The sequence below is a fragment of the Podarcis muralis genome, chromosome 7 (genome assembly GCF_964188315.1).
Source record: "Podarcis muralis chromosome 7, rPodMur119.hap1.1, whole genome shotgun sequence".
NCBI classification, from domain to species: Eukaryota; Metazoa; Chordata; class Lepidosauria; order Squamata; family Lacertidae; genus Podarcis; species Podarcis muralis.
The window spans coordinates 84,390,287-84,405,534 of NC_135661.1; the positions used below are offsets into that span (position 1 = coordinate 84,390,287).

A 15,248-nucleotide genomic window follows, 5' to 3' on the forward strand; every position below is an offset into this window, starting at 1 on the left:
TGAGAACCAAGGTACCACTGCATAGCTGTCACATAGAAGAGGGAACGAGCTTGTCTCCTCCTCCTCTGGAGGGTAGGACTCGAACCCATGGCTTCACGTTACAAGAAAGGAGATTCCGACTAAACTTCAGGAAGAACATTCTTGACAGTAAGAGCTGTTTGACAGTGGAAAAGTCTCCCTCGGGAAGGTTGTGGACTGTCCTTCCTTGGAGGTTTTTGAGCAGAGGTTGGGTGGCCATCTGTCATGGATGCTTTAGTTAAGATTCCTTCATTGCAGGGGGTTGGACTAGATCAGTGTTTCCCAACCTTTTTTGGGCAAAGGCACACTTCTTTCATGAAAAAAATCTCGAGGCACACCACCATTAGAAAATGTTAAAAAAATTAACTCTGTGCCTATATTGACTATATAAAAAGTACAGTGGTGCCTCGCAAGACGAAATTAATTCGTTCCGCAAGTCTCTTCGTCTTGCGAGTTTTTCGTCTTGCGATGCACGGTTTCCCATAGGAATGCATTGAAAATCAATTAATGCGTTCCTAGGGAAACCGCCTTCAGACCAGGTCCGGGGACAGTCTGTCCCCCGACCTCTTCTGAAGGCTGGGGGGGGGGGGGACAAGGGCTTTTCTTCCCACTGCCAGCCTTCAGAAGGCTGTTCTGAAGGCTGGCGGTGGGAAGAAAAGCCCTTCTTCCCACCTCCCGCCCCGCAAGCTCCGGGGACAGGAGGGCTTTGCTGCCGACCGCCAGCATTTTAAAAGCCCCTGCTGTCCCGGGGCGATTTTAAAATGCTGGCGGGCGGAAGCGAAGTCTCCGCTGCCCCGAGGAGATTTTAAAATGCTGGGGGTCGGCAGCGAACGCTTCGCTCCCGCCCGCCAGCATTTTAAGATCGCCCGGGGCAGCGGAGAAGTCTCCGCTGTCCCGGGAAGGCAGGCGGGGGGAGCAAAGACTTTTGCCCCCGCCTGCCTTCAGAAGAGGTCCAGGACCTCGTTCCGATGCCCGGCGGCGGGGTGCGAGGTTCCCGCCCCACCGCCCGGCATCGGGGCATCGTTCCGATGCCGGGCGGCGGGGTGCGAGGTTCCCGCCCCACCGCCCGGCATCGGGGCATCGTTCCGATGCCGGGCGGCGGGGGGAGAGGTTCCCGCCCCACCGCCCGGCATCGGGGCATCGTTCCGATGCCCGGCGGCGGGGTGCGAGGTTCCCGTCCCACCGCCCGGCATCGGGGCATCGTTCCGATGCCGGGCGGCGGGGTGCGAGGTTCCCGCCCCACCGCCCGGCATCGGGGCATCGTTCCGATGCCGGGCGGCGGGGGGAGAGGTTCCCGCCCCACCGCCCGGCATCGGGGCATCGTTCCGATGCCCGGCGGCGGGGTGCGAGGTTCCCGTCCCACCGCCCGGCATCGGGGCATCGTTCCGATGCCGGGCGGCGGGGTGCGAGGTTCCCGTCCCACCGCCCGGCATCGGGGCATCGTTCCGATGCCGGGCGGCGGGGTTCGAGGTTCCCGCCCCCCGCCCCGCTTTGGAGCAGCGTTCCGAAGCGGGGCGGCTGGGGCAGGTGTTCCCGCCCCCCCGCCCCGCTTCGGAGCACCGGGAGAAGCGATCTCCCCGCAGCCCCTTGCTTCAAAAGAGGTCCGGGGGCAGCGGGGAAGAAGCGCAGGGCAGGATCAACCCCCCAACCCCCACTGCATTCAATGACAGTTGCTCTGGCTCAGTTTCCAATGACCCAGTGACTCATTTCCCTCGCGCTGCCTTCCCAGAGCAGGATTTAGATCTGAGCCAGACACGAGCCGTGCAGTTACAGAATGTCAAAGCAGACTTCCACAGAGTCCCGCACGCCAGCCCCGCCTCAAAGGGCTGGCGACGACTTCTGCATCTGTTTATGGTAACGTCATACTTGGAAAATTATGCATCATCCTCCTAGCGTGTGCTGGGTTTTGAAAACTGTGGTGGAATATGGGATAGACGGTGAGAATGCCATATGTTTAACCACAAATCCTACCCTCGCCCCATGTTTAACTATCCATGTTAATGTTTATCTATTTTGTGAATTTAAACCAGAGGTTGGCAAACTGGCTCCTGTAAAAGGCTTTCACTGGTGCCCAAGTAAAAGCTATCTATCTGTCTGTCTACAGATAGGTAGCCGTGTTGGTCTGCCATAGTCAAAACAAAAAAAAAAAATTCCTTCCAGTAGCACCTTAAAGACCAACTAAGTTAGTTCTTGGTATGAGCTTTCGTGTGCATGCGATGTGTATCTGAAGAAGTGTGCATGCACACGAAAGCTCATACCAAGAACTAACTTAGTTGGTCTTTAAGGTGCTACTGGAAGGATTTTTTTTTTTTTGTTTTATCTGTCTGTCTGTCTGTCTGCCTATCTATCCACACACACACCTATATGTACAGTGGATGCTTGGGTTGTGGACGTGATCCGTGGGGGAAGCACGTTCACAACCCGCAGCGCCGTGTCTGCGCAGGTGCGGGTTGCGATTTGGCGCTTCTGCACATGCGCAAAGCGCGATTTAACGCTTCTGCACATGCGCGAAACCCGGAAATAACCCGTTCCGGTACTTCCGGGTTTGGCGTGGTGCGCAACCCGAAATCGCACAACCAAAGTGTCTGTAATCCGAGGTATGACTGTACAGTATAGTCAAACCTTGGGCTGAAGTCGCTTCAAGTTAGGCCCTTTCGGGTTGCGCTCCGTGGTGACCCAGAAGTAATGGAGCGTGTTACTTCCAGGTTTTGCCACTCACGCATGTGCAGACACTCAAAATGACGTCACACGCATGCGCGGAAGCGGCAAATCGCAACCCGCACAGACGTGGGTTGCGTTTGCTTCAGGATGCGAACAGGGCTCTGGAACGGATCCCGTTCGCATCCAGAGGTACCACTGTAAGTATCCAGTCCTCCTAGAAAGTTATGGAGCAAAATGTGCTGGCAGCTATTTAGTTTAATTTTCAAGCGTGTTTTTGGTACTCTTTCTTGTATTTTTGGTACTCTTTCTTTTATTATTATTATTATTATTATTAAAGATTTTCTTGATTTACAAAAATGTTTGCAATGTCTCTCTTGTATTTCTTTTTCCCATGTAACATTTTTACAAGTCAGTTTCATTTGTTGAGACATTGGGAAGAAAAGGGGGAAAGAGGTGGAGGGGGGAAAAGATGGCTGGGGGTAGGGTCGGGTGACAATGTTTCTATTTTACTTACTATATGGAGGGTTTGGTGTCAGCATTGCTTGTGCAGGTTCTTTGTTGTTCGCTTGTGTTCCTTTTTGGTACTCTTTCTGTGCAGAGGAATGTTTCCTGTTGCTACTAGACGGCAACACCTTTAATGTGTGCACATAAAACCAATACAGTGGTACCTCAGGTTACATACGCTTCAGCTTACAGACTCCACTAACCCAGAAATAGTGCTTCAGGTTAAGAACTTTGCTTCAGGATGAGAACAGAAATTGGGCTCCGGTGGCACGGCAGCAGCAGGAGGCCCCATTAGCTGAAGTGGTACCTCAGGTTAAGAAGAGTTTCAGGTTAAGAACGGACCTCCGGAACGAATTAAGTACTTAACCCGAGGTACCACTGTATTGTGTGATCCCAGGTTCCACACAGTCGGGATCAGGAGGGCACAGTTGACTTCTCGCAGTAAGTGTAAGGTTGCCAGGGATAAAAGGTAAAGGTAAAGGGACCCCTGACCATTAGGTCCATTCGTGACCGACTCTGGGGTTGCAGTGCTCATCTCGCTTTATTTGCTGAGGGAGCCGGCGTACAGCCAGCATGACTAAGCCACTTCTGGCGAACCAGAGCAGCACACGGAAACGCCGTTTACCTTCCCACCGGAGCGGTACCTATTTATCTACTTGCACTTTGACGTGCTTTCGAACTGCTAGGTTGGCAGTTGCCAGGGATGGTTCTCTCTTAATTTTGTGTTATGCCCACATACGCAACCAGCAGCCACAGTGTGTTATGCCTCATCCCCATTGCAGCAATTTTGTGACTGGCACCCCAGAACTCTCAAAATGTGCCCAAAGGTTGGTGGACTTCCATTTCTACGATCCGGCCTTTCGATCAAACGATCTCTAAGGTACTTGCAACAGATTTTATGCAGTACTAAACAATCAACTTGTATCTTGCTTGCTATTAGTGCAGAATTTGAGAAAAAGCAAGCAAATGAATTCTTTAGTTTTACGCTGTTAAAATGTTGAAAAAGTTAAAACGATTTGATTCTTCTTTCACTTTTGATGATTCAGTGCACACAGTGACTTGCGATCTCAATCACACACAGTCTGTAGTCCGCTGGCGGTAGGAGTACAATATGGGCATGTCTTTCAGTTAACATCTTACATTAAAAACCTAACAGTACCAAACTATCGAAGGCTTTTCACCAAAGCCAGACTAAACGTCTTTCCTTCCGCAGTGTTGGATGGCAGGTTGAGAGGAGTTCCCTACCAGGACAGACTTTGCTCATGTGCTCAAGACATTGATTCCATAAAACATATTTTGTTGTACTGTGCAAAATATGAGCAAGCCAGGACTGAACAGATACTACCCTTGCTGGTACCTTTCCCGGGAAAATAAGAGGCTCACTATGTCAGGTTCCTATTGGAAGACCGGACAAATGCTAGAACATTAGCAGTGGCAAAGTTTTTATCGGTGGTTGCAAGAACCAATGATCCCTATATTCTGAACAAAATGCTTGTTTAACCTGCAGGTAGGCTGTATGAGTTGTGTATTGCTTTGTAACGATTTGTCGGGTCTCTGGACCGTAATAAAGATTGTTGTTGTTGTTTTATGATTCATATCATATACTACTTACGATGGGTCTTCTTCCAAGCTATTAAAAACTGCAAGACTGACACTCTGATCGTTTGTTTTCACAGCACATGTACCTCTTCAGAAATGCTGAATTTAGCTACGAGACAGAGCATCCTTAGCCGGCAACAACTTGAAATCACGAATGTGAACTGCTCAATTGTAATTCATGAAAACTAAGGGTAAACGCTATCAATTGCAGATTGAACCAGGATAACGGATTCTTATCACACGCTCATGGCTTAATTGGCAAGCCAATGCTAAGATGGCTGTGTTATCAAAGATTCTGCAAATGATCACTATCTAAATGTACTTTCTGCATTTCATTTCACTCCCTCACCATTCCCAATCTAAAGGTAAAGGTACCCCTGCCCGTACGGGCCAGTCTTGACAGACTCTAGGGTTGTGCGCCCATCTCACTCAAGAGGCCGGGGGCCAGCGCTGTCTGGAGACACTTCCGGTTCACGTGGCCAGCGTGACATCGCTGCTCTGGCGAGCCAGAGCCGCACACGGCAACGCCGTTTACCTTCCCGCTAGTAAGCGGTCCCTATTTATCTACTTGCACCTGGGGGTGCTTTCGAACTGCTAGGTTGGCAGGCGCTGGGACCGAGCAACGGGAGCGCACCCCGCCGCGGGGATTCGAACTGCCGACCTTTCGAACGGCAAGCCCTAGGCGCTGAGGCTTTTACCCACAGCGCCACCCGCGTCCCCACCATTCCCAATCCACACCTGCCCAAAAAACAATGTGTATGCCAGCAGGCCAGGATAACATTGATGTACTGTAGTCTACAAAAGCTGGAACCATAACAAAGAAGTCTTTTAAAGTACAGCTACATTCTTGGCTGTTGTTTTCCCCCACCCTGAAATAGAGACCCCCTCTTGAAATAATTTAAAGGGGTCATCATAGTTATGAAAGAAGTGTCTGAAGTGTAAATATGAGAGCTGTTTAGCGCACGTATAAAATGACATCCCAAAAAATGCTAATCCAAATTTTCCCGTGTGGCTGGTTGCGAAGTTTTGGGGTTTTATGGGCCATTTCTTTAATGGGTCATGACCCAGACCCATCACTCTCAACCTGCCCCCCTCCCCCTTGAAGCAGCTTGCTCAATTAGCATTCGTCCCTTATCATTCGGTAAACCTTTTTTGTGTTTGTGTGTGGAGAAAAAAGACACACAGAGACTGTCCTGTATGTTACCAGACGTATTTTATGTTTCACAACAGCGATAGATACAGACGAGGCAGGGGGCAAATCTGATCCCGCCACAGAGAGGGGAAAAATTAACCACACACAAGGGTAGAGGGAACAATATATAGATTTCTTCTTTTCTTAAAAAAAAATTATATATAAACAAATCCCCAAAGCCTTTTCAGACGCTGAAGCCTGCTACGATGTGCTCCCCTCTGAAGAACCTCTTCCTACACCCCTTTGTCATAGCCAGTCAGCACTTCCGGGATTTGGCTTGAGTACCGATTTCATGGCCCACGCAGACTGACCTGCCAGTCAGCGGCGGGTTCCTTCTGGGTTATCACCGTGCCTCGAAAAATGCCAGACCGACCGCTTCCTGCCCAAGAGCAGCAGGGACTCATTGGGAGTGGCACCGCTCAGTTCTCCTCCGGCCTCAGGAAAAGCCGCCTCGGTTTTGGCGTAAAGTCAAAGCTTGCTGGCATTCTCAACCCTGGAGGATGTGTTTTGTAGCCGGCTTAAGTTCTACTAAATGGACAGGCCTGAGTACGGTTAACAACGGATTCAATCCCAGGTAAAGGAGTTTTAAGCACCGTGGGCCTGTTTTCAAGTTTGCAAGGCCCTGACCTTATCAAAGATTTCAGTTCTGCGATTCCCCTCACCACCACCCGAAAGTTCTCTTCCTTCAGGGAATCCTCTCCACGTTGCCCATGATTCTGGTTCTACGCCCCAAGGCACGCGATCGACGCCACGCACGGCCCCGATCAGAACTCGTGGGCCTCGTTATCGCCGAAGCTGAACCAAGTGTGCCTTAGAAGTGTGCGCTCCTTGGTGCAGGGGGGCGGTCAGTACTGGAAGGCTGATTTCCTTTCAGGACGGCTTGTCCTCTTATTAGGTCTCTCTTGAGGGGCCTTTCAGAAGGCGGTTCCTCAGGAGACAGTTTGAACGCCACTGAATTTTCCATTCCGTGCTGGCCGGCGATGACAAACGCTGGGGCAGGGAGCAATGTGCGTGTGTAGGCATGGGGAGGGGAGGCGGTTGTGTCTCTTGCAGAAGTGTGCATTACGCGGCAAAACGCGGCGGGTTCTCCTCCGAGGGTTTCCCGGCAAGATGGCTGGGCCCACGCACAGCACGACTGGCTACGGGGAGGGCGCCGCTGTGCGGCCCGGTAACCAGCGTAACAGTTACAGGGGAGGGAGGGAAGGGGGCCACAGCCTCTGAGCGGCCCAGCCGCCCCTTCCGCGAAGCGGAGGGGTGGAGCACCGGGGCCTCTCCAGTGGTTCTGGAGACAGGGCGTGGCGGTCTTTGGGTACGGGGTCGCCTTCATCGGGCTGCACGGCGGCAGCGATGGATGGTTCGGCGAGAGCACACACTTCCTGGCTGAGGGATGGCCAGGACTAGACCCTGAAAAGGCGCTCGTGGCGTTGAGTTACACAGAAGGCAGAATTCGAGCACGAGCCCCCTCTTCCTGTCCCGGCCCTGTGATCGCAGTTGAGTTACAGGGCATCATACAAAGCTGCCCTAGCGTTACCAACACTGGCTGGCAGCTTCCTCCTGCATGCAGTTTCCCCATGCTGCAACCTGCAGGCACGTCCCTGGCAACCTGCCGAAATTCTGCCTTCTGCGCGGGCTTTAAAGCCTCGCCAGTTCTTTGGCTGGCAGCTGCCTGGCAAAACCCCCTTGAGTGTGCGTGCGTGAGACACAGACGGAGGGACAAGGAAGTGAGCTGAGCACCACGGCAATTGGGTATGGCTACCCGTTGCCAATACGAGGTCAGAGAGCTGAGTGAGGGCGGAGGAGCCGGGCTTGCAGCCATCGCAGGTGGAAGGGAGGCGTGAAGAGAGAGCACCACGGCCACAGCGTGGCCTTCAAAGAACCGACGCCGGGGACGGGACGTCACAGCTTTTGCGTGTATAGTTTAGCACCTCATGCGGGGTCCGCATGGCACGTCCCCGGGGGAAGAAGGGGGTGGCCCGGGTCTGCCGCGCCAGGAATGCCACTGAGCGGGCGAGAGAAGCCGCCCTGTAGGAAAACGACAGCGGATTGGGGATTGAGGTTTTGTGGAACGAGTGCTGGTCACAGGAACGAAAGAGACACAACCCCTCTTGCCCTCCTTTCTTTTCCCCCCCTTCCCTCTACAAAAGTAGCAGGACTTGTTAAAATTCGAAGGAGGGGGCAGAGGGCGCAGCGCCAGGCTTTGGGGGTGGACGAGGAAATTAAAAAAAAACAGCTACAACCCTACCAGAACGACGACATTAATCATAATAAAAAGGGTGGTGCCATAGTCATTTCACCAAAGTCTCTTGGAAAAAAGGAACACAACGAAAACAGGTTAAGGGAGGGAGGGGAAAACGACGACGGGTCAGGAATCAGAAGAACAACAATCAGAACCATCGCAATAATTAAAAGGAGAAAAGATAGACGCAACATCCTGTGTTCTTCACCCGGCTTGGGAATTCTATTGTTCTGTGCGTGTGGTCAACTGCGGCTTTCGGAGAAAAAAGAGCTGCCTGGGCCAAACGTGGCCCGTCGTTGTGAGATTGCGCATGCTTGTGTGCAGGTATCGGTGCGTTTTGTGTCTCTCTACACGTGTGTGTATGCGATATCTATGTATATACGTGTGCGTGTGTGTCTCTGTGTGTGCGTTTTGCTCGCAATGAAATTGAACAGTCTGCGTTGTTAGATCTCAATGCCTTGCGTCTGCAACTCCTACCCAGATCTCCACTCCTGCCACTGCCACGCCAACCTCCCTGCTTGGAAGTTGGCGTGAGGTTTGTACGCAGGGAGAAGAAGGGGTGTTTCGGAACAGGGAGGCAGTTGTGTAGGGGGCGGTTTCCTCCCCAATCACCTATTTCCCCTTGCTCGGGGGGGCAGGGGTGGGGCGCAGACCCAGGGGAAACGGCAGCCCGTTTCCCCCCACCCCCCATTCTCCCCGTGCCACTCACGGTTGCCCTCACCAACGCGGAAGGTATCGGAGAGGGTTGGGTGCTTCGTTTCTTCCCTCTCCCCACCCCCGTATGATGTGTGTGTTTATCTACGTATCGAACGCTCGCTCTTTTTTTTTGGTGCTGGTGTAACGAGAAGGCACAGGTGAATGGCGGACGAGGCAAAAGTGGTTTCAAGGGCAGCTATTCGTCCCGCTCAGACTGCAATTCTCAATGCGGCTCGTCAAGGAAAGAAAAAGAGAGAGAGAGAAAGAAAGAGAGAGAGAGAGCACTCTTTTGACTCCCCACCCGCCTCGGTGACAAGGGTCCCGATCCTGGCGTCGCAGGCGTTCTTGCAACCCAGTGGGGTGGAAGCAGGGGCCCCTGCCAAATACTTGCCAGTTTCTCTGTCTAAATCAAACTTTCTGAATTAACCCCTACCCCTCCGCCTCTTCCTGGGGTGGGTCAGTGAAAGATCTGCCGGCAGAGGCTGACCCCAGGGGACCCGCTATGTCCCAAATCTCCTTTCCCTCTCTGTTGGGCAGGGGCCGGCAAGGTTTACCTCGCCTGGGCCGGTTTACTCCAGCGGAGATCCCTCCATGGGCTGGATCGCGCCCGCAATTTTCAGCATCTGCGCAGACGCGATTTCCGGCGTCTGTGCATGTGCAGGCGTGATTTCCGGCGCCGTGAAAGCAAGTCTCTGTGGTGCGCCAGTTTAGCGCAGTGCGCGGGGACTTGCCGAGCGGGCGGCTCGGTTCGTGGGCCAGTTAAATGATCGCCTTGGGCCTGCTTGTGGCCCACAGACCTTAGTTTGCTGATCCCTGCTGTAGGACCTCCAGCCCACTCCTACCTCTGAGTGGGCTCCCAGATTTGCTCTGGGATCTTGAAGGAATGAGGCATGCAGCAGAAAGAGAAGGGAAAGCTTTTTTGGGGGGTGGGGGTGTCGAGAGAGCGGCTCTCTCCCTGGAAAACTGCTACGCCCTCAGCTGAGTCAGGCTGTGAGCCAGGCTGGCATACACAAACACACACGTACAGACACAGACGGCCGTGCAAAACACTGACTTGCACGGTCTCCTACGCTCCTGTTTTCACATCCGAGGGCTCTGGACTGCAGGGACGGGGTGCAGCGATTAAGCCTGGCTTGGGACCGGGTCTAAAACCCAATTAAAAAAAAAAAAAAAAACAGACACAAAACTCCTAAAAGTTGTGGTTAAAGTAACGGCGTCAAGGGCTAAGCAACTGAATTGTCAGGAGGTTTTTTAAAAGAAAGAAAGAAGGAAAAGAGAAAAGAGGGTTTTTGTTTTTAAATTGGAGACTACTGGGAAAATTTTCCCACCACACGGGCTTTCAACTAGGCGGCCGCCAGCATTCCTGTGGGAAAAGGGTTCCTGTGATTTTAAGAATGGTGTCGATGGGGGCAATCCCAGCTAGTGAGGCTTCCCCAACCGGTCAAAGGTTAAGGAAGCTGCACCTGCCAATATTCTCTTTTCTGGGTAATAATTAAAGAGGCGGAGGAAGCCCCATCCCTCCTAAAATGTTTAGCAACCCTACTATGAGCGCCAGCTAACACTACGGTGGCCTTTTATACCAAAAGGGTATAAAAGAGGTAAGGCAATTCAATCTTAGGCGACGTTTTCTAGTGCAGGAATTATGCAAGGTTTCGAGTTACGCAGAACTCTTCCTCTTTGGGCAGAATGGAAAAGTAGCTCATTTTTAAGCGCGAAAACAGGGAAAAATTGGTGGCGAATGCGAGCGTTTGCGTCGCTTCAAGTCACGGGGTTTTGCGAGTCTTACCGCAAAACTTCTGCCTTCTTTTATTTTTCGCAGCAGCCAAGAATGACCGACCTTTCCATGCTGACAGCGCATGATGCAACTAAGCTGCAATCCTAGGCATGCTAACCCAGAAGCAAAGTAAGCCCAGTGAGCACCATGGGGGCTTACTTCTGAGTAAACGTGCAAGATCAGGCTGTTTTTTTTTTAAAAAAAAGCAAGAGTCAAGGGTGGAATCTCAGTCCTGTACACAGCTACTCAGAAGTTAAGTCTCAACGTGTAAACGCGTTCAGGATCAGGGGGCAAAAAAACACGAGAAAGAGGGAGGTTTCCTCTTTCAAATGTCCTTTTCCCGCCCTGTTTTAAGTAGAACTTATTGGCAAAAATGCCATTTCCTGGCAACCTATATTTAGGCTGATTGCAGTTCAAATTTACTTTGTTTAAGAACCAATGTGATCTTTGTGGCGAGTTCCCAATCCTAATTTTTTAAAAAAATAGATCAGCCTCCCCACCCCACTTCAAATTCAGGAACTTTCTAAAGATTGTCTTTAAAAGTTTCAAGATTGTGAAAGCAACATCTAGGCTCCTTAAACTTTCCTTTTAGAATTTCGAAATCACCACCCACTGCCCAGCTACCTGTGGCTATTGTGAGGTTAAAAACCTACCTTTTTCGGTGCCAAGGTTTGTGAGAGTGGGGTGGGGGGTGGGGAGGGGAGTGGCCTGCACATATCTCACCCATTTTTAGGATTCAAGAAACTTCCCCCCACCCCACCCAAAAAAGCAACCCAACCACCCCTAAGTAGTGACAAAGTGCGGGGGGGGGGAGGGGGGGGAGGAAGGACTTCTTAAAAATTAGAAATATATCTGGTGAGGCAGGAGCAAGATATAGAATCCCATCTCTTTTTTCAAGGAAAAAAAAAGGTTTTTTGTTTGTTTTTAAGAACCAAATATTTCTCTGCTCCCTGTACAATACGTTCAAGTTTTTAGACCTTTTAAAACTTGTGGTCGCTTGACCACCAGAAACATTTCGGCCTCTTTTTATAAGCGTAAACAGACCGTAAAAGCGGGTCAAAAAATTCGGCCAGAGCACCATGGTTCCCTTCCTCTCCTCTGGGAGAAATCCATTTCCATCTCTTTTAAGTTTTGGGCCACTTCCGGGGGAAAAAACCAGTCCGGACGACTGGGAACAAAGGGGCCGGACGACTGGGAACAACACCCAAAACTTTCTTCCCCAGAAGTGCTCGTCAGAGAGGCAAGAGCAGCGATTCAGCTGCTCCCTCCCTAAGTCTTGGCGGTGCAAGAACAAGCCCAGTGCCGCCCAACCCTAAAGTTTGCCTCGTGTTTGGGTGGTCCCAGTTCCTTCTGGAATGGGTCAACTCGTGATGGAAGCCAGCAGGAGGGTCACAGCGGAGGGGCGGCTTCCTTCACATTCAGGCGTCGCCCTGCCTCCCTCATTTCTCAGGGGAGAGCGACACCCCCGTCTCCAACCCCTGACCATCCCTTCGCCCCGACTCTCCTCTCAATTTGGGGGATTTGACAGAACGGAGTCTTCCCGCGTGAATATGGGCCCCCCAACTCCTTTCCTTCCACTCCACTTCTGCTTCCCATCTCAGGAAAAGAAGATACATAAGCACCAATATTTGGGGAGGGGGAGCTGGTTTGTAGTGGGGGGGGCAGTCCCTATGAACGCAGGCTCCTAAATTCGGCTAAGCCTTCCTCCCTCGCCGTCTCCGGAGGGGAGAGGCTGCCCGATGAGGACAGGACTGAGGTAGGAAGAATTCAAAGGATGCCGGCGGAGATTTGGGGGTGGAAGGAGGTAAAGAGAGAGAGAGAGAGAGGAGGGCGTTTGGGTGGGGTGGGGTGGTTGGAAGAGGAGGAGGGGAGGGAAAGGAGGGCCCCCCTCCCCTCCTCTGCCTCTCATGGGTGATTTTGGGTGGGGTTTGGTTCTGCTTTCGTCCCATCTGCGGAGAAGGAGTGTGGCGTGAACGTTTTGCGGCGGCGGCAGCGGCAGAGGGGGCCACCACCTCAAGTGGCCTGGTCCAGTTCCACCAGCAGCTCCTCCCCCAGCTGGAAATGCTGCCCGCTCTGCACGGAGGCCTCGTCCTCGCCGTCAAACAGGGCCAGCTGAGAGAGGGCTGGTCCGTCCACCACAAATGGCAACATATCCCCCAGGAGGCCTAGAGAGAAAGGAGGGAGACCCAGGCAGGGAGAGAGAAAAGGCCAGGAGTCAGGAGAGCGATTTTTGTCCGTTTGGGAGGCACCCGGCCCACGCGCCCCCCTCAGCGCAAGGGTATCCGCTCACCAAACTCCTCTCCCCTTCCCAAATCTGCTCTGGAGGGTTGGAGGAACCCCAAGAACAGATTTAGGGGGGCATGAGGGGGGAGGAGAAGAGAGAAAGCCACGATGTGCAAGCGGAAATCCTAGTGATGATACAACCCATTGCTGTTTTTTTAAAAAAGATGGGGTCTTCAGAAGGTATTGGGGTGCTGACTTGAATGAAATAATAATAATAATAATAAATTTTATTTATATCCCGCCCTCCCCAGCCGAAGCCGGGCTCAGGGCGGCTAACAACAATAAAATAGTACAACATTCTAAAATCATTTCATTATAAGATTAATTCAACTCAAATTGATGGCAACCATTAGGCTAAAGTTCTGTGAAGATTGCCAAAGGAGGGATTCAGGCTGCGCCCTGACCAAAGGCCTGGCGGAACAGCTCTGTCTTGCTGGCCCTGCGGAAAGATGTCAAGTCCTGCAGGGCCGTAGTCCCTTGTGACAGAGCGTTCCACCAGATCGGGGCCACAGCCGAAAAAGCCCTGGCTCTGGTTGAGGGCAGCCTAACCTCTCTGTGGCCCGGGACCTTCAGGATGTTTTTATTTGAAGATCGTAAGTTCCTCTGTGGGACATACATATTGGGGGGCCCAAGTAAGCGCCACCCACATAATCGACTGCAGGATGTGGCGTGCGCCCATCATTTGAATGGCAGTGCCTGTCAACTTTGGGAGAGCCCGGCCCCCCTCAAATATTTTATTGTATCACCCCATCAGAACTGCACAATACTCACCCATCGGCTCCTCCAGCGACAGAAGCTTCTTGCCCAGGGACACACTGCCCCCGAAACCCCGCTCGGACCTGGCATCCAAACATTCTTCCACACTCAGCAGGAAACCCTGGGGGAGGGGGGCACAGGAAGCTTAGGTCAAGCCAGGCCACTGCTCCATCTGGGTCGGCCGTCCGCCTGCCAACCACATGGTGTTACCGTGGCATCGTGTAAAAAGTGCTTTGAAATCCCAGAGTTGGGTCTTCAAAGCACCTTGAAAGGGAACGGTTCCTCCCCCAACTTTCGCAGAGGGGTCCATGGATCCCCTTGCTGAAACAGTGGTGTAAAAATCATTTGTTTCAGCTGGAGGTTCTGATGCACCCCTGGTTTTGAGAGGAGTGTGTTTCAGAATTGCAAGCACAAAGGGAGTATGTTCCCAACCCCTTCTACTTAACAGGGGATCCTATGCAGCTGATAAACGAGGGTCAAATCCTGCTCGGTCTGACTGCGCGCTGCCGTTCACTGCTGGGACCAGAGGCCCGCAGCCAACACAGGATTTAACCCTGCCGTAACACCAAATGGAGGGGACGCGGGTGGCGCTGTGGGTTAAACCACAGAGCCTAGGACTTGCCGATCTGAAGGTCGGCGGTTCGAATCCCCGCGACGGGGTGAGCTCCCGTTGCTCGGTCCCTGCTCCTGCCCACCTAGCAGTTCAAAAGCACACCAGTGCAAGTAGATAAATAGGTACCACTCTGGCGGGAAGGTAAACAGCATTTCCGTGCGCTGCTCTGGTTCGCCAGAAGCAGCTTAGTCATGCTGGCCACATGACCTGGAAGCTGTATGCCGGCTCCCTTGGCCAGTAAAGCGAGATGAGCGCCGCAACCCCAGAGTCGGTCACGACTGGACCTAATGGTCAGGGGTCCCTTTACCTTTTAACACCTAACGGACAACGTCAAAAGTGACTCTTCCGGGGTTTCAGGCAGTGGATCTCTCCCAGCCCCACCTTAAGAGGCCGGGGGTTGAACCAAGCACCTTCTGCATGCCAAGCACACGTCCTGCCACCAAGCCACAGAAAGGAAAGAGGTTCCTCGCAAGGGAGCCTCCTGTGATCTGGGCAGGAGGGAGCTTTGGCAGAAATGGATTGGAAGAGGCGTCCCTCCCTCCTATGGACGGGTAATTTCAGCACCTACCAGGCTAAGGGAGGGCATCAGGAAGCCATCGGGCTCCAGGCCACGGGTGCGCTTAGGGAGCCCTGCCTCCAGGAAGACATCTCTCTCTTCCTCCACGCTCAGCTCCCGGGCCCTGTTGGGTGAACGGCGGAAGGAGGTGGGAGAAAGAAGATGATATGAGATGATGCCCAGACAATGTTACCTATGTGTTTATTTATTCATTCATACCCCACCTTTCCCCCTTGTAGAATTTTAATCATAACCTTGCTAGCGTGTGAAATGAGTGCAATTGTGCGGTAGTTGGAGCATTTTTTGGCACTGCCCTTCTTTGGGATTGGGATGTAGACTGATCTTCTCCAATCCTCTGGC

At 52.4% G+C, this 15,248-nt stretch overlaps 1 protein-coding gene across 3 annotated transcripts in view; it reads right to left on the bottom strand.

The window, feature by feature from the left end:
* Window positions 1-5,978: 5,978 nt before the first annotated feature.
* HIF3A (hypoxia inducible factor 3 subunit alpha) overlaps window positions 5,979-15,248 on the bottom strand; it is a 63,048-nt gene continuing 53,778 nt past the window's right edge. For all 3 annotated transcript variants that reach the window (XM_077932285.1, XM_077932286.1, XM_028742136.2), the window contains exons 13-15: window positions 14,901-15,012; window positions 13,735-13,840; window positions 5,979-12,845 (exon numbers count right to left, since the gene is read on the bottom strand). In XM_077932285.1, the coding sequence (XP_077788411.1) occupies window positions 12,694-12,845; window positions 13,735-13,840; window positions 14,901-15,012 (370 nt within the window). In that variant the 3' untranslated portion in view covers window positions 5,979-12,693. The remainder of the gene's footprint in view (window positions 12,846-13,734; window positions 13,841-14,900; window positions 15,013-15,248) is intronic.